The following is an 18,029-nucleotide window of genomic DNA, read 5'->3' as shown; positions in this document are numbered from 1 at the left end:
GTCCCTCCCACAGAGATTTGACGGTTTTTTTTGTAATCCGGATGGTGCTTTCGGTCTGAGAAACGACAGACGTTTGTGTGTAAAAAAAACAACAAAAAAAACCTCTGATACGGCAGTACAGTTTTTTAACTTTTTAACATTCAACGAAAAAAAAAATGATACGCAAGGTATGAGAATTTTTTACAATTTTTTAATTTTATATATATATATACGTGCACATTGTGTAAGTGATAATCGTGACACTTTTACTCGAATGACATAAGAGAGAGAAAAAAAAAAGAAAAAAAAAGCTAGAAACGAGAAAAAAGAAACACAAGTAGGGAAGAGCGATATATTTATTCTTGTTTGTTCCTATTTTTTTCTTCAAGTTGAATTCATTGCGAGATTATGTATCGACTCGTAATAATATAATAATTATAATAATAATAGTAATAATAATATTAATGCTATCTCCATCTCTATGTACAGCACTTCTTATATTTTAATGTGATACCTTACAATATGATATATATTAATTATAAATTCGAATCCAAGTGTATACCAGAGAAGCGAAAGGTTTATGTGTGTATATGAACGGAAAGCGAGAAGAAGTGGAGAATCCAAAGGTTTTAGTAAGAGAGAAAGAGAGAGAGAGAGAGAGGAGAGAAAAGTGTGGAAAGAGAACGAACGCGAGAAACGCGTGTAGAATTTCTTTTGTTTGGGGATTTTTTTTCGTTTTCTTTTTTGAGAAACCACATATTTCTCAGAGATGCGATCGACGACACTGAGTGATCGCTTGTGTACGTGTGCTTGAAAGCTTTTACTCCGCACAAATTTCGACAGTTCTCTCTTTTTTATGTTCGAAAGCCGTGCGAACGCTTAGAGCGACGAACGAGCGCGCGAAATCGATCCCGTGATATTTCTCTCGGTGTCGGTTCCGTCGGTTCCGTTCGCCGAGCGGACTTGCGGCTTGACGCTTCGTAGCTCGATGTTCATATGCTTCCGTTGTCGTCGTCGTCGTCGTCGTCGTTGTTGTCGTCGAGGAGGAAAACTGCCGGCGCGTTTCGGGACGCGCGCTATCGGTCGCTATCGCGCGTTAACAAGTGCACCAAGTGGCCCCCGATAGCGCGTTTTCCCTTGAAGAAGAACGCAACGGCAATCCCGAAAAACAAAAGCGTGCGCTCGAACAACTGCGTACGATGATCGCAGAATCGAAAATTGGTTTCGTTGTACGGACTATCACGTCCGATCGATTGTGAAGATTTTATTATTATTTCCTTTCGCGTCTAATTGCGAGAATCGAAGATGATGATGATATAATGTATTCCCAGCGACCACGCGCTGTACCGAATATTGTGCGGTTGTGTGTGCGTGCGTGCGCGCGCGCGCGCGCAATGAATCGATAAAAGAATTTTTTTTGCATATCGGTCTCTCTCGCGTTGCATCACAAAAATATGAAACCTTGAACGTCTTCCGAGTTTGATCTCGAAGAAAACAACGGCACGAAGACTTTTGTCCTCTCCCGAGGAGAGATGTGCGAACGCACACACAAAATCGCAGTTGGCGCGCGCACACGTTGGTCGGTACAACGCGCGCGAAAAAAAATGCGGCGCTTCGTATTAAAGAGAGTAATAGCCTTAGCGATACGAATACACACACGCGTGTTACAGAAAAAAAAAAAAAAAAAAAAAAATGCGTATAGTTCTGATCTTTGTGTACGCGCGTGCGCGCGCGCGCACACATCACAATTTTTCTTTCTCAGAATTCATACTTAAGAATAAATGACGTATTACGTTTGAATTGTAAAAACTACGTACGTTTTGTTCTTTTGTTTCTTCTCATGTCTGTCTCTAATCAACCGTTCCGCCTATCGTACGAATGATTTTTTTTTTTTGCGTGAGTGATCGATTAAAATAAGATTTCGGAAAATAATGAGAGAAGTGGAGGAGAGAGTGACGGGAAAAGAGAGAAGAAGTCCGTTTTCTTCAATTGAAACTTTTGTTTAATACAACAGTGCGATATAATGTATTTTAAATATTAGAAACAGCATTTTTGTTTTTTTTTTTTACAGTCTTTTGTACGTGCGCGAGGCCTTAACGTCGCTTTTGTTGGAGGATAAATCCTGAAAGAGAATGAGAAACATTGTGAGCATATATCGCGGAGATCTCGTTACATCGACTTGGTGCCGTTACAATTTTTTTTTTTTTCCTACATGTCGAGATCACACACTTACCACAGTCATTCCGGCGTCTGTGAACTTGTAGAGTCGAGTCACTTGGATATCACCTAACTCACTCACGGTCTTGAAGTTGTCGCCTTCCTTCGTGGTCAAGCTCTGCGGCAAGAAATATATAATAAATTTTATGTGTGTGTGTGTGTGTGTGTGTGTTACAGGATAGGAAATCTGGAACGATTTAAACTCTACGATCCTACAACACGCACGACGTACATTTTGCGCGTCCGGAGATAGTTTTTTCTTTAAGTCTCAAACATTTTGTTACAAATTTACTCAACTTGCAATTCTTTCACAAACGGCACAAACAAACGGAACACTTGCGTAAAAACCCACCTTGACGGTAACGTCCGGCAGAGACGGGAGCACCTCGTCGTAAGGCTGGTTGAAGAGGAAGGTTGTGGCGAAAGTCTTGCCCGAGACGGTGACTGTGACCTTCCACTGTTCCGGATTGTCGTTCAGCTTCTGAATCTCGACTAGCGGTGACGACTTGAGCGCTTCGGAAGCGCGGTCTTGCTGGCCGAGGCTCTTTATGTACTCCTCGTAGTTGTTGTTCGAGACATGCTGATATTTTCCAGCGATCTGCACCATGATGACAAATGTGTGTATGTGTGTGTACACGTCGAGATACTGTTTTAAGAATCGCACGCCGCACAAGTCTCGAGTCTCGCCGTCGAGGAAAGACGCACGACACGTCGGGAGCGCGCCGGGCTTTTATAACGACATCCGGAGGGGTTTCGTTGAGGGACCCGCCGCCGGCTCTCTCCGCGACCGCGGCAAGGGGGAGATCACCGCCGGCCAATCTGCTGGATGATTCCAGACAAAGTTATTCGTCACAGATTATCGTCGACAAGCGGATAGAGACCGGGGCCCGGGTCCGTCGTTTTATCATCGCGTCAAACACTGACGGTACACGGGGCCCTTCCGCGCACGGCGATGTCTGTCTGCGTGCGCCAGAAGCACATGGCCGCGAGGAACGGAAGAGAGATGCATTTATTTGCGTCTATTTGCAGCCACTTGTGTGTTGGTCGCGTTTGCGACTTACATCCTGCGCCGGTTCAAGAGCGAGCAAATTCAATGTCTTTCTTCTTAGAGAAGCGCAGAAGCGTTTCCACGCGTGAAATTCAATTTTACACGTGTAGTAGCGAACTTCCACGATTAATTCGTTGAACGAGCTCTTTGGGAGTCTAGAAATATTCGAATTTTTTCTGATCTAAGCCACCAATCGGTTGTTTAGAGACACCGATTATCGTGTCATCAGATAAATTACTTTTTTTTATCAAATGAAAACAACTAATTTTGTACATTGCGCTTCCCTTATCGTTGACTGACCGGATTTTATCGCTAATTTTGGAAGAAAATTCCCCTATTAAACGCGTAAACAACACTTATCGCAAGACGGTACAAAGTTGAACAACAAACAGGTGACGGACTTATCGCAAACGGTACGAGATCTCTTTCGCAACCTGATCTCACCTGATAATTATAATTCAATTACATATATATATACATCTCAGACTTTGACAACATTCGTCATGATGACACTAATCGAGACAAGAGTCCAAGTGCCAACTGCTAACAATAAATCAAACATGTACGTCAGCTGTTTGGTAGCCGATATTTTTCTCAATATGCGATTAGTCGCATTCTTATGATATTCTTCTGTCGCTGTGAGATGACGAGGAAAACAACCCGATTAAAACCAAATATATTTGAGCAACAGAGCTCGTACAAAGATAACAATGTGTTTCGACGAACGATTATAAACAATAGACGTTTTTTTTGTTTTTTTATACTTCTTCTTCACATCAGCTACGAATTACATTATAGGTTTTTGCGAAAATCGATATTTACTACATCTTAACGATTATAAAATTTCGAAAATATTGCAAAAAACGTTACTTTACAAATGGACTTCGAAACGGATAGTTTCAAAACACATTAACCGGCACGTTACACATGCACAATAAGCAAAATTAATTTTATGCGCTCGGCAACGAGAGCGACGCAATCGCGTCTCTCTGGACATATGAGGAAATACAATATCGTCGTATAAACAGCGATCACGCATATTATCCGTGGCTCTTTGAAATTACTTTCTACATACGTATATGTAACAGCCCAAGTAACATTGGGATTTTCAGAGAACGATCTTTTAAAAATTCATCATACGCTAAAATTAAACTCGCTGCATTTTTGTACGTTGTATCGCGCGCGAGCGAGAGTTATCAAAAAACTTTCTATCGGCGGTAAAGATATCGAAAAAAAAGTTTCGATAATCTGTTCACGACACGGAAAATTATCTTCCGTCGAAATTATTTAAGATCTTGTTTGCAACAGATAAGCGTGTTTGCAATTTTTACACGTACATGTAATTTTTTTTTTTTTATTTATTACGTCAGTCGGTTGATAAAACGCTATTACAAATAATAAAACGCTCGTCGCTCTCTCTCTCTCTCTTTCTCTTTCTCTTGCTTTCGAAGGGAAAGAGGGATGATTGCCACTCCCTTCGCAGATTGCCTGTGTCCCGCCTTCGAAACCATAAGTACAGCCATGACTTGAAAGCTAATTGCCGGTGATGAGCATACATCAAAGACTTTAGACGATGCGGCGCGCGATGCGCTTCGTCGTCGCGCCGAGTCACGTGACGTCCCGTCGTCTCATAAGGGATGAATGAACTTATGCCTATTAAGAACGTACGATTCTTTACGTTGCACGACGTTCAATTGAATTTATTGTACCTTTCTTTCTTTCTCTGTCTCTATCTCTCTATCTTTCTCTCTCGCTCTTCGCCGGTACGCGAACAATCGCACGATCGATAATAAAGTCGGACGATAGTTTCGTACCAGCTACACACACATCTCCTCCTCGTCACTGCAAAATATATATATATATATATATATATGTAAGGTTTGCATTACTGGCGATTTATAAAACACGTGCGATGAGAATTTTGTTTTTATTAACAATAAATAAATAAATATTGTTACGTTGAGAAAGAGGATGGGCGCGGCGCTGAGAAACTTGCGTTAATCTACGAATTACGTTCTCGTTTCGCACACATATCTTGCGCGAAATGTCCAAAGATAAAAATAAAAAAATAAAAAAAAAAACAGAAGTGAAGATAGCGCGTAATCATTTCTTTTCGAAGAAATGAGCGCATGTATTTCCGATAAGAGAGAAAAGTACTGATAGAAAAAGCACTCCGCGAATTATCTGTTAGATAAATGTCTGTCGAGGTGAGTGTGCGCGACGTCGCAAAGTCGTAGGAACACACGAAGACTCAGGACTCTTCCACTTTTCCGTCGTTTTTCAAAGTAATGAGAAAACATTAAAAACAAAAGACTGTAATAAACCAACAACACAGGTTTTCGTTTATTCCAAGTGCGCAAAAAAAAAAATTACTGTATAAAATTACTGTACTTTGGTGCTTGATGGATTCTACAAAATTGTCTATCGAATCGAAGTCACAACCCCGGACGTATGTTAATAAATAATATTATAATTCAACGTATTCGCGAAAAAAATCTTCTCTCTTTGGGATCAGATTGTGCGAGAAGTAAGATGAGACGAGTGTGTTTCATGATGTATATAATAAACTACAGAAAATACGATATATTAAAATACAGAACACAATGTCGTGACAAGATTTCGGCAGCACAAATCACCTCACGTCCCTGGAAGTTTTTTCTCTCTCTTACTCCCTATGTATATATATATATATATATATATGTATATATGTATATACCTAGGTGTCACCTACATTTATATCTGACGCGTACGAAGTGTGACTACAAATACAAATGTAGATTGTCCTAGAGTCAAAGACTGTATATAATTTTACTAATCTCGTTTTTAGAATTGATCTAACTAGCAAAATTCATTTCGATTTTACTTCGACATCCACGCTTGGTTGAGACATTGGTGAAACGGAAAACGAAGGATTATTTTTCTGAGACATATCTCTATACATCGGAGATTTTTTTCGCACTTCCACTCGTCCCGGAAACGACTGCAAATATCAATTTGCATAAAAAAAAAATAATAATAAATTTTTTATTTCCTTAAAAGACGCGTATTAAGTCAATTAATGTAAAAATTATACAGATAATTGTGCAACAATAAATGACCGAATGCTTGACGCTAAATGTCGCAAAGTCTCGCGCGAAGAGAAAGATATAAAAAAAATTGCTCTCCTTTACTTCCACTAGAAAAACCACTCTGGCGCTCGAATAAAACGACAAGTGAAGGCGCGAAAAGCGAGGCGGCATTAAAAAAATCCCTAGATTTATAAATTAGCAATAAATACGTGTGTTTACTCTCACGCTGGTTTTTGTTATAATGCGCGCAAAGCGTAATAATTAATTAGCTATTTACATATTCAGACGTTCCTCTCATGAAATTTATGAGCGGGTCTAAATCACTTGGGAACACTGTCACCGTTAAGTACAAGGCATTTCTAGATGCACACACACATACGCACGCTCACATACACACACACGTGTGCATACGGTTTTTCGCTCGCTTATAATCTACATAGACAGAATAGTAAAGGGATAAAAGCGCCGATGGCTACAAAAACAGGTAACATCACAGACGAATCCTCTATCGAGTACGGGTCGGGTGTTCTGGGCCCGCTTGTGTGTCTGCTACGTACAGTCTCCTCCTCCTCTTCCGGCGCGGCGTAAAATTCCTCTTGATTTTGCGGTATCGGTCCCAATTGCGGGATATCTGCGCGGAAATACGGTTGTAAAACTCTGACAACAACAAAAAACAAAAAAACAAGATTCGAGAAAAGTTAGATACAAACCATCCAAGGTGCCTTTTATAACAGCTATGGCGTTTATTTTTGGATTGTCTCGGTAGCCCTGTAAAAATCGACACAATTTATAAAAAAAAAAAAACAAAGATAACAAAATACACACAAAAATGTTTACTGAAACATCAGGAAGACTCACCTTTATAAATTCTACTCTTATCTTTCCTGCTAGAATATCCGATTCCTCGTCGTTGTAAATCAACTTTCCATCCTGCACCCTGAAGGGAACGTACTCATCATGGGCGACACCGCGACCGACTCTCTCAAAGATATCCAGATCGGTGACCACAGTGTGATCGCCGTTCAGCACGACATCAAATACCTGTGAGAAACAAAAACAATCACAACAAATTGAATGAACAAATCAATGTGACAGAAATGAATCGTTTCCTCACGAATATTTATCTCAGATATGTACCTTCATATTCGGCGAGTTGAAGTAGACCTCGCAGAACTTGAGTATCATCACATAATCTCCGTTCTTGCTGATCGGTATGTCGTACCCGAAGGTGCTGTGATGATAGCGTTCGGTCTGGTACAGAATCTGGTCCATGGTGTTGACACGTCCTATGATCAGCTGCTTGCCATAATCGGACGCGGTCCCGACTCTCCCCATCAGCGGATCCTTGGCGTATCGTATCCCGTAGCTGTCGACGTGTCTGTCACCGCCCGCGTTGATGGCGTATATCACCTCCAGGCAATGAGATCGGAAAGTAAATATGGCGAGCAGCACCAGCAGTGTCGCCGTGATACCGTCGTTCCCCGTTGGCAGTCGCATTCTTTACAGCGAACAGTGTGTCATTCGCGACACGACGTAACTCGGCTCGTTCCGCGCGGGGAACAACGTGCTCATAACTCGTTTCTCAGAAATTAGCGGGTTGTTTTTTTTCTTTTTTTTTTTTACCAGCGTTTTTCGTCGCGTGTTTACGTGTCCGGACTCGCCTGGAATAGCATCGAGTTCCCCGATCAAATTGACCGATCCTATACTTCGTGCTGCAAACGAACGCACATGGCATGCGGATATGCCGCGCGCTACGTGTGCGTTACGAACGAGTCTCTGCGGAAAAATATGTTATATATAGCCGTGTCATGCCGCGTTGCGGCACCCGTGTGGTTTAGGATCTCCTCTGTATCGACGTGTCAAGATTGCCTCGGCGACGCGACCAACGTCCGTCGAGCGTCGCCAGCGTCTTGTGCTCGTCCAAATGTTAATATGTCGGTAAAAACGAACGGATAAATAAATACATTCCGGTGACGAGAAGAAGAGACACACAAAGGTCATAAAAATAAAAACACGCGAAACAGTTTTAATTTCCTCGCTGAACATTGAAACTCTTTCTGAAAATAAACACAGACCTCGAGCAGCGATGTAATAAAATTCGAGGTTTGTTTCGGACAATTTGTCATCGTGTGTGCGTGTGTGCGCCACGTTATTTTTAATCACACACACGATGACAAGCATAAATTATTAGAAACAAACCTCCAGTCCTGTTATATCGCTGCTATACTTATTCGAGGTCTGTGTTTATTTTCAGTGAGAGTTTCAATGAAATTCGAAAATACTTCAGCGTAACTTGTATATATGTGTATAAAGTGTATATACATGTATATACACTTTACGCACACTTCTCTCTCTCTTTTTCTATCTCCTTCCTTCTTTTCTTTCCGCAACGTGCTCCCAATTTTACGAACGAATTGTTGAATAATTGTCCGCGACAACTGCCGCGCTGATTTTCTTGTGAACTTCGAAATTAACTTTCTTCCAGAGAGAGAGATGAAAGTATACGTGTGTGTATAAATGTTTTAAACACACATAAAAGCGCGTTGTTTTATACACGTAAAGACGCGTTTGAATCTTTTATACGTTTGTTCGCTCTAGAAAGTGGAAAATTGCTACGTGGCGTAAAAATTACTCGCGCTTCTCAATTCTTTGTTTTGCATAAAAACTTGGTCCCGTGTTGGATGAGCATGAGCATGACGCCTGAATGTTTGTGCATGTGTGGGAGAGACCCTGGCGGATCATTGTACCGCAGCTTCCTTGATTTGAAACGATGACCGTTATTGCGGTGCGTCGTACCTCTTGATGCCTGATCTGGCCTAGCAACACACAGACAGACGCCGCTTTAGCGCGCACGCACACAAAATGCTGCATTCTCAAAAATGCGTGAACGCTGCGAAAAATTTTGCGCAACCGAAACTGATCGTTCGAGATCGATCATTTTCCGCATCGTTTTACAAAAAAAACGCGACCATCGTCGCAAAGCTTTGCGAGATTGTAAACACCTCCGTGTCTTTCAATTACACATGTAATTATGTTTTTTTTTTATTCAGTCGTCGAAACAAGTTTCATATCGTTTTTAAATGACTCGAGTCGAAAACTGTTACCCTCAACGTACACAACGTTCGAGCACCTTCGAGCACCTCGTCTAAACGTGGCTGAGAAATTATCGATCGCACAAATTACACTTGCGACTGTTTTATAAACTCGATGCATATCGTAACATTGAGGCATAGTTTTTTTTTTTTTTTTTTATCGGACGTATATATCAGCGTGCTATCTCTCGCACACACGTGTCTTTTGAAACGTAGTAGATAGCAATAGTTCAAACGCACACATATATGTGCGTCATGTAATATATACAACGAAATTACAATACAATTATTCAGCAATTTTGTCGACGATTCTCGGTGCTACAACGTTTCCAGAATATAATAATTGTTACTTAACATGTTTTGCGGTTTATTATCCACTCGTCATTGTATGCACAACACAATGCGACCGAATCATCTTTGAATCCTCAGGTCTGAATTTCTCATTCGAGTAATTGCTGACATTTTCTCGCAGTTTCCTCATGAAACTCTAACGTTACGCAAGTACATACACGTGATCATCAAATTTTCCGCTCGTAAAAAACTCATCAGAGATTCGATCCCTCCTCGACAACTGGGAACATAAGCGAAATGAACTACTCGACCTGTAAAAAGACCGGAAAAGTCGGTTATTTAAATCAAACGATTTTCAGACCAGGTTTCAAACTTGCGTGTGGCAAAGTCTCATCATATTTAGTTTCTCTCTTGTACATGTGTGTAGGATAGAAATGCGATCACCTGTCGGTGTGGACGGAGAGTTCTAGAAAATTCTACTCGCTAGCAAATTCTGGTCGTATTACTCGTCAAAAACGCATCAATGAAGTCTCTCGAGAATGACCTCGCGAGAATTTCCTCCTGGACAATAAGGAAGAAGGAGGAACTAGTTAATCTCTCCCCGTATGGCGATCAATTTTTATTGACGTCAGTTACACGCGTATTTCTCGGGACCTTGGGGCGTGTGTGTCATGCCATGCTTTTTCATTACCGCTCGTGTGTGTGTGCGTTTCGCGCGCACACGAGCGCGGTCGGTGCGCGCGGCGAACGATGGAATCAAGCTCGTGAACGTTCTTCGTCATTCTGTGCGCGCAACTTCCGGCTGTTCCAGAAAGCGGAAGTGACCTACCCTTCGCGTGCAATCGATCGAACAATTCTGGCGGACCGATCGCGCCGAAGGATCGACTCGAAATTTACGAGTGACAAAAATCTCGTTCGCTCTGACGAGACGCGAGACGCGCGATGTCGTCATCACGTGGCGTGTTTGCGCGATCGATAGACGCTCGTTGCGATCGCTCGACTGACTCGAGTGGTGAAAAACGGTCGATGCGTCTCGACCAATCGCGCGCGGCCTCGAGGAGAATTCGGCGCCGCGATTGGTCCGCGTAGCTCCCGCACCGCAAGGAACATTCCAGAACTGTCGCATAGGGCGTTATATAGAGGGCCGCGAGCGCGATCTCGTCACTTTCGTTGCGAATCGTGCACGAGGAACTTCTTCGCTGTCCTACGAAGCGACTGAATTTGTTTCAAACTAAGCGAACAAAGCTCTCTTTTTCAAAGTATGTTAAACGCGCGTTTATCTCGTTCAGTGAAGGAGCCTCGACTCCTGTGCTGAGATCTTATCTAAACGATATTGGCGTTATCGCGTTCTACTAAATCTTGCGAATTCTCGTGATCTTGCAGAACCGGAGAAAAAAGAAACATGGCGAAAGCTCCAGCAGTGGGAATCGATCTGGGCACGACCTACTCTTGCGTCGGCGTCTTCCAACACGGCAAAGTCGAGATCATCGCAAATGATCAGGGTAATCGCACGACGCCCAGCTACGTGGCCTTCACGGAAACTGAGCGTCTCATCGGAGATGCCGCCAAAAACCAGGTCGCCATGAACCCCAACAACACCATCTTCGGTAAGTCCGTTCTTTTTTTGTCATTCGCTCACCCCATTACGCACGGAAATTGCGTCATAGTGTTCGAGTTGTGAGTCATAGAGATCTTGATGATCGCTTCATCATCGTGGTCGAGATAACAGCGAGAGATTTTATTGTTTTATGTTATTATATGAAGAGATAGAAGAAAGATTTTTTGCTCGTACACGGTCATGTCCTTGATTGATTAACATGGCGGAATCAGATAACACTCGTGGAAAACTTGAATTGTAATCAGAGATTAATAACACGCGGTTAAGCAATACTTCCCACAGCCATTTTGAATTTTTAAACAAAAAGCTATAAGAAGTTAATGTTTCAATGGATTATAAATTATTAGTTATTGTTGAGATAAATTATAAATAAGAAACTTCGATCAGAGAGTTATATTTGAATCAAATAAATATTCACAGCCTTTATTACATTTTTTTTTTATTTAACTTTTTCTTTATTAGATTTATTGTGCGGAATATCAACTAAAGATTTTGGATATTTTATTTTGATTTCTAGACGCCAAAAGACTCATTGGTCGTCGTTTTGAGGATCCCACCATCCAGGCTGATATGAAACATTGGCCGTTCACCGTGGTAAACGACGGTGGCAAACCTAAAATTCAAGTTCAGTACAAAGGAGAGATGAAGACTTTCTTCCCTGAAGAGGTGAGTTCGATGGTCTTGGTCAAGATGAAGGAGACCGCGGAAGCATACCTGGGCAAGTCTGTAAGCAATGCAGTGATCACCGTCCCTGCCTACTTCAACGACTCGCAGCGTCAGGCAACGAAGGACGCTGGTACCATCTCGGGCTTGAATGTATTACGTATCATTAACGAGCCCACCGCCGCCGCAATTGCGTACGGCCTTGATAAAAAGGCCACGGGCGAGCGTAACGTCCTTATCTTTGATCTCGGTGGTGGCACTTTTGACGTGTCCATCCTGACTATCGAGGATGGCATCTTCGAGGTCAAGTCTACAGCTGGTGACACCCACTTGGGTGGCGAGGACTTTGACAACCGTATGGTCAATCATTTCGTACAGGAATTCAAACGTAAATATAAGAAAGATCTGACCTCGAATAAGCGTGCTCTCCGTCGTTTGCGTACAGCGTGCGAGCGCGCGAAGCGTACACTGTCGTCGTCTACGCAAGCCAGTATCGAGATCGATTCGCTGTATGAGGGAATCGACTTCTATACATCCATTACCCGGGCGCGTTTCGAAGAGCTTTGCGCCGATCTCTTCCGCGGTACCCTCGAACCCGTTGAGAAATCGTTGCGCGACGCTAAAATGGATAAAGCGCAGATACATGACATCGTCTTGGTCGGCGGTTCAACCCGTATCCCCAAGATTCAGAAATTGCTACAGGACTTTTTCAATGGTAAAGAATTGAACAAGTCCATCAATCCTGATGAGGCTGTAGCATACGGAGCAGCCGTTCAGGCAGCTATCCTGCACGGAGATAAATCTGAGGAAGTGCAGGATCTGCTCCTGCTCGATGTTACTCCGCTGTCTCTTGGTATTGAGACTGCAGGCGGTGTCATGACTGCGCTTATCAAAAGGAATACTACCATTCCTACGAAACAAACGCAGACCTTTACGACTTACGCCGACAATCAACCGGGTGTATTAATCCAAGTTTACGAAGGTGAACGCGCAATGACCAAGGACAACAACCTTCTTGGTAAGTTCGAACTCAGCGGCATTCCACCCGCGCCTCGCGGAGTTCCCCAGATCGAGGTCACCTTCGATATCGATGCCAACGGTATTCTCAACGTATCCGCCGTGGATAAATCTACCGGTAAAGAGAATAAGATCACCATCACAAACGACAAAGGTCGTCTCAGCAAGGAGGATATCGAGAGAATGGTAAACGAAGCCGAGAAGTATCGCAGCGAGGACGAAAAGCAAAAGGAGACGATCGCGGCCAAGAACGGCCTCGAGTCTTACTGCTTCAACATGAAGTCCACAGTTGAGGATGAAAAACTCAAAGACAAGATCAGCGCATCGGATAAGCAGACGATCCTGGACAAATGCAATGAGATCATCAAGTGGCTCGATGCCAATCAACTGGCCGACAAGGAGGAATACGAGCACAAGCAGAAAGAGCTGGAGTCGATTTGCAATCCCATTGTTACCAAGCTCTATCAGGGTGCCGGTGGTATGCCCGGTGGCATGCCAGGCGGCTTCCCAGGAGCCGGCGGTGCTGCTCCCGGCGGTGCACCCGGCGGCGGCGGCGCGTCCGGACCAACTATCGAGGAAGTCGACTAAACAATTCTCCCGATTTAAGACTCGCCACTGCCCAGGTCGTCATAAAATCCGAGCAATTGCATTATTCTGATGCAATTGGTGCAATTGATCTACACGCGAGTAAAAAAAAAAAAATTTAATTAAAAATCCAAAAAAAAAAAAAAAAAAAAAAAACTAAACTGAGTAAGCGAACATGGAATTGTTACACAGCCACGGTCTTTGCTTTAATCATTCCGTTTTCTTTTTTTTTTTTGCGTATCTACGAACGACGATTTCGTCGTCTTTTCAAAGTTCCTCTTCATTTTTCTCTCTTTTGTACTTTAGATAAACACATCTGTGCTTTATAATCACCTATTTATCTTGTTGCGTATTGTACTTATAATTTTTAACTCCCGAAGATCTGTTGTTAATCTTCTACGTTCCAAAAAACTTCGCAAATATACAGAAAGAGATCGAATCGGATAAAAGACACTAATTTTTCTTTACCTTTCTCGCATCCCTGTAGAAATAAGCTAGTTGAAGCGTGATATTGTACAATTGAACAACATGTATGTATACACAATGGTTACAAAAAAAAACAAAAAAAACATTGAATATCGAAGTTCTAATCGCACTTGGTGTCAAGTTCGGACGATCTTTTAATTCACATTCTTCGAGAAACGGACCTTCTGTAATTTTTACAAATAAATAACAAAATAGAAGGAACTTTTTTTTTAATCAATAAAGTAGGAAAAAACAGGAAATGTGAGCGAAACAGGAGAGCGGTGTGTTAGGGGTCTTGTCAATAATAATTCAGACGTTCAACAATATGAGGCGGGAAATAAGTAAAAGTTTATTTAAGCGCAATATGCGAGAACCTTTATGGCAAATAAATTTTACAAATTTCTATATACAGAAACAAAAGGCAAAGACACGTATGGTCGCAAGTTTCTTTTTGGTACGCTGTCAAACAATAAGTGAGATGATGAGAATTGCCGAAATCATCAAAAAATGTCCTACGATTGATCCGTCGAAATTACCGATTGCCACTTACGCATATAGCGCGGAAAAAATTATAAATGTGAATATACGCACAATTACACACGTAATTTATATAGAATATCCAGATGTCATGCCAGTTGTTAACAACACGGTCCCCTTTCCCTTCTTCTTCTTCTTTTTGCCAACCGTGTTACCGTCATCGTTCGCTTCTGAAACAAAAAATAAACAGGATTTAAAAAAAACTAGAACATAGCAAAATAATTGCGCAACACAAACTAGTATTCTAATAATTTTGACAATTTGGCTTTGCGCGACTTACGGTCGGAAGCGCACGGTTTCTTTTCGTCTTCGTTCGACGACGTTGACGACGTGCTCTCCTTCGATTTCATAGACCAGACATTGGTGGCATTGCTCTCCTCGTCTTTGCCAGGTGAAGTTCCCCATATGCCGGAGTACGTTTTTGATTTTACAATCGGCCAAGCGTCTCTGACGGACTTGTTGTTCGCCCTTGTCGCTGCTGTAGAAGACGATACCTCGTCGTCGTTGCCGGACGTACCCGCTATATTGGAATAAGTTTTCGACTTTACAGCCGGCCAGGCGGACTTGTTGTGCTGCGTGATCAACATCGTCGACATTGATTTTGTTATGTCGGCGAACGATCGAGTCTGCGACGAATGGTCTGCTGCTTCTTGTCTCGTGACGATGTCGTCGCACGTGCTTAAAGGCGGACTGCCAGCCATACTCGACGTAGCCGCCGGTTCTGCGATCGATAGCTCGCTGCAAAAAAAAAAAATTACTATAATAAATAAAATAATAAATATAATAAAAATAAATAAAATTTACTCTCGTACGCAAAACAACTGTTGTAACAATTATCGCAAACTTACTTGGGAAATAATTCCGACTGGAGTTGAGGGAAATGTTGATAAGACGCGATCTCTATGTTGGGCGTTGGATATATGCCGATTTGTCTGTTCTCCTCTTCCTTGATCTTCTTCTCTCTTTTCCTCTCCTCGCGCTCTCTCTGCTGTCTGTATTTCTGTCTCGACTTCAGTTGTTCTGATTAAAAAAAAAAAAAAAAAACGACAGCATGCGTATAATTGGGATTTATCAATAAACCTCTTCTACCGAAACAATTTTGTTTACAAAAACGATCAATACCATCAAAAACATGAAGAACATCCTCCGATACAAGCGGCGGTTTCAATTCGATCTCAGCCAGTTCGAATGGACAAGTAAGCGGCAAGTGACAGAGATATCTCAATCTTCGTCTCAAGTCTTCGGTACATATGCTCGCCTCTTTCTCGAGAAGCCTACCCGTTATTACGGGAGGACAAAACTCCAAACTTCCGTATTGCATTTCCAACATTTTCACGTTTGCCGCGTGTAGATATATGTGCTGTCCATCCTCGGCTGATAATCGAAATTACACATGTACACTTGATTTGAAAACAATGCACGGACTCTTATGTGATCTGAGATATTTAAAATCCAGAGTATATTGTTTTACCTTGATAAAAGTAAGAATACTTGGGAGACGTTGAAGTTGACTGATTGTCGCTGGAAACACTGTCTATCGAAGACTGCTTTGTTAAGGGTTTATTGTCGTCTCTGTTCGCATTTAATTCGTTTCCCAACGAGGTGTCATCTTCTTTTTCCGCTGTGTTCTCTGTACTTGAAGCGTCTTTGGACTCGGTAGCCTTGGATATATATATCGCGCACGTTATTCATTACTTCACATCACAAGGAGTCGCGGAGTATACACCAATACTCTCTTACCTTCAACAGCAGCTTCTCCTCTCTTTTTGACAGTTCAGTAAGCGCTTGCTGGATGTAAAGTATCATTTCCGAATTGGTTTCAAGCGCGAGTTGTAATTCAGAACGCTCACATTCTATGATGTACACAATCTGAAGATAAAATTTATTATCTGCATTATTATCTCTGTGCGATTTTCTCTTGACAATTATAATATCTTTCGCCAAGTTGCCAAACTTACATCTTGCACACTCGCAATGAGAAGTTTGGAATATATTCCATTGACGTTGTTTTCCGAAACGGAAAGGAAGTTCGTCGGTGGTTGAATCGCTCGTTCTACGGGTGTGGCAAACAACGAGTTCTTTTCGCGACGCATCAGACGTAGATTGATCGTGTCACCCAACTTGACTGCGCTTCGTGTAATCTCGACCACACTGTAATGTGCAATTAAAAATGTTCGAGAAGACGTTTTCTTATTCTCTTGACGTTATATTACGGTTTCGCGCAATTTCACCTCTTCAAGTCACTTTTGCAGATATATTCGTGGCAAATCGGACACTCGTAAACATGATCCGTTTCTTCGTGAACGTGTAAGTGACGGAGAATACATGGCCAACAATAAACGTGACCACATCTAGTCATTTTACTTGCGTATGGTGCCTCCAGGCAGATCGGACAGATAGAAAGACTCTCCGAATTGTAAAATTTCTGTAAAAAATATAAAATTTATCGAAATCTATGTGTTTTGCCGTTTTCGTTTCTTGTAGTCTATTGCGCGCATCGATAACATAAAAATACAAACTCACAACTTGCTCAACCAATTTCCAATCCACCAGAAGATCGGGGTTCCTCAAATGTGAGGAATAATCTCCGTTTCGCATTACAACAAACTGACAGCTGCCAATAAAAATTTATATAAAAGTCACAACGTGAATGTGAAAAATGTAATAAAATTTTAACTAAGTTCTATTACCTGGTTAGTACAAACTGATCCTTGTTGTACTTATGCCGCTGTATCGGTGGAAGCGATCTATTGTTGTTGCTATGTCTCCCTACATCCCTGCTCTGTAGGTCACGCGTCATATTTCGCTTGTAGCGAAAATTCAGCAAATGATTGCCATTCTCTCTTTTACTTCTTGGTATTGGGACCAATACTGAGCCATACTCAGGAAACCTTTCTTCCACTACCTGTGTATATACGCATGATATTTAAAAACTTGAGTGACACCCAGGAAAAATTATCTCGCAAACAAAAAACAAACCTGGGAATTCGTCTCTGCACCGCCATGATATTGTCCTTTAGGTTTCTGTCTCTTAACAAAATCTTTTGTTTTCTGTATATTGTACCTTGTTGGATGTTCATTGTTGTAGGCGCCAGTAGGTTCTCTCTTGCGCAAAATACCCTGATGAAACTCCCCGTTAACATCTGCGCACGCAAGACAAGTGAGAAAGATACAACAATAAGATCCCCAAAAAAGATTCTCACGCGTAACGACACAAACCACAATGACCTTGAAAAATACACACCTCGATGATGGTTTCTCCCATCAGCAACCGACCCCGCGACGGGGGACGCAATCTTCGTATTTACATCCATTATTATAACGGCTGTCTGTCTGGTGACTCGCTTCGTTGCGGCTACGGTCTCCTCCGTCTCCTCTCCTCCGAGAAACGATATCTTTTCGCGCACCCTTCATCTTCTTCAATAAGCCATGTTTCGTCAGTGCCAAAG

The 18,029-nt window shown here is 42.1% G+C and overlaps 4 protein-coding genes across 4 annotated transcripts; 1 reads left to right on the top strand and 3 right to left on the bottom strand.

The window, feature by feature from the left end:
- Positions 1 to 2,034: 2,034 nt before the first annotated feature.
- LOC109853949 (fatty acid-binding protein, liver-like) lies at positions 2,035 to 2,909 on the bottom strand. The gene is made up of 3 exons (XM_020426559.1): positions 2,549 to 2,909; positions 2,213 to 2,314; positions 2,035 to 2,101 (listed from the first exon to the last, which is right to left on the bottom strand). Exons 1-3 carry the CDS (start codon positions 2,801 to 2,803, stop codon positions 2,045 to 2,047), a joined length of 414 nt encoding a protein of 137 aa, XP_020282148.1. The 5' UTR covers positions 2,804 to 2,909; the 3' UTR covers positions 2,035 to 2,044.
- A 2,651-nt stretch (positions 2,910 to 5,560) lies between these two features.
- Positions 5,561 to 9,698, bottom strand: LOC109853945 (malectin-B). Its single transcript, XM_020426547.1, has 5 exons — positions 9,428 to 9,698; positions 7,450 to 9,128; positions 7,171 to 7,353; positions 7,023 to 7,080; positions 5,561 to 6,943 (listed from the first exon to the last, which is right to left on the bottom strand). Exons 2-5 carry the CDS (start codon positions 7,807 to 7,809, stop codon positions 6,738 to 6,740), a joined length of 807 nt encoding a protein of 268 aa, XP_020282136.1. The 5' UTR covers positions 7,810 to 9,128; positions 9,428 to 9,698; the 3' UTR covers positions 5,561 to 6,737.
- A 1,145-nt stretch (positions 9,699 to 10,843) lies between these two features.
- On the top strand, positions 10,844 to 13,734 carry LOC109854405 (heat shock 70 kDa protein cognate 4). Its single transcript, XM_020427465.1, has 3 exons — positions 10,844 to 10,954; positions 11,079 to 11,302; positions 11,831 to 13,734. The coding sequence occupies exons 2-3, from the start codon at positions 11,098 to 11,100 to the stop codon at positions 13,579 to 13,581; spliced, it is 1,956 nt and encodes a 651-aa protein (XP_020283054.1). The 5' UTR covers positions 10,844 to 10,954; positions 11,079 to 11,097; the 3' UTR covers positions 13,582 to 13,734.
- Positions 13,735 to 13,801: 67 nt separating this feature from the next.
- LOC109854397 (RING finger protein 10) lies at positions 13,802 to 18,012 on the bottom strand. The gene is made up of 12 exons (XM_020427453.1): positions 17,825 to 18,012; positions 17,560 to 17,723; positions 17,271 to 17,485; positions 17,104 to 17,194; positions 16,812 to 17,005; positions 16,539 to 16,731; positions 16,321 to 16,449; positions 16,052 to 16,241; positions 15,703 to 15,954; positions 15,429 to 15,600; positions 14,861 to 15,318; positions 13,802 to 14,750 (listed from the first exon to the last, which is right to left on the bottom strand). The coding sequence occupies exons 1-12, from the start codon at positions 17,892 to 17,894 to the stop codon at positions 14,650 to 14,652; spliced, it is 2,229 nt and encodes a 742-aa protein (XP_020283042.1). The 5' UTR covers positions 17,895 to 18,012; the 3' UTR covers positions 13,802 to 14,649.
- Positions 18,013 to 18,029: the final 17 nt, after the last annotated feature.

This window comes from Pseudomyrmex gracilis, unplaced genomic scaffold, assembly GCF_002006095.1.
Source record: "Pseudomyrmex gracilis isolate BER0280 unplaced genomic scaffold, ASM200609v1 scaffold_2, whole genome shotgun sequence".
In the NCBI taxonomy this organism is placed as follows: Eukaryota; Metazoa; Arthropoda; class Insecta; order Hymenoptera; family Formicidae; genus Pseudomyrmex; species Pseudomyrmex gracilis.
Note: the sequence above shows the minus strand (reverse complement) of the source record. Positions and strands in the feature narration are given on the sequence as shown.

Bases quoted from the DNA above. Each gene is read 5' to 3' on its own strand.
- LOC109853949 (XM_020426559.1), bottom strand. From the start codon at position 2,803: ATGGTGCAGATCGCTGGAAAATATCAGCATGTCTCGAACAACAACTAC. The intron at 2,315-2,548 runs GTGGGTTTTTAC...TTCTTGCCGCAG, and splicing joins TGCCGGACGTTACCGTCAAG to AGCTTGACCACGAAGGAAGG. The intron at 2,102-2,212 runs GTAAGTGTGTGA...ATTCTCTTTCAG, and splicing joins CAGACGCCGGAATGACTGTG to GATTTATCCTCCAACAAAAG.
- LOC109853945 (XM_020426547.1), bottom strand. From the start codon at position 7,809: ATGCGACTGCCAACGGGGAACGACGGTATCACGGCGACACTGCTGGTG. The intron at 7,354-7,449 runs GTACATATCTGA...TGTTTCTCACAG, and splicing joins TCAACTCGCCGAATATGAAG to GTATTTGATGTCGTGCTGAA. The intron at 6,944-7,022 runs GTTTGTATCTAA...ATTTCCGCGCAG, and splicing joins TATAAAAGGCACCTTGGATG to ATATCCCGCAATTGGGACCG.
- LOC109854405 (XM_020427465.1), top strand. From the start codon at position 11,098: ATGGCGAAAGCTCCAGCAGTGGGAATCGATCTGGGCACGACCTACTCT. The intron at 11,303-11,830 runs GTAAGTCCGTTC...TTTGATTTCTAG, and splicing joins CCCCAACAACACCATCTTCG to ACGCCAAAAGACTCATTGGT.
- LOC109854397 (XM_020427453.1), bottom strand. From the start codon at position 17,894: ATGGATGTAAATACGAAGATTGCGTCCCCCGTCGCGGGGTCGGTTGCT. The intron at 17,195-17,270 runs GTAATAGAACTT...TTTTATTGGCAG, and splicing joins GATCAGTTTGTACTAACCAG to CTGTCAGTTTGTTGTAATGC. The intron at 16,450-16,538 runs GTAAGTTTGGCA...TTTTATCTTCAG, and splicing joins TCATTGCGAGTGTGCAAGAT to ATTGTGTACATCATAGAATG.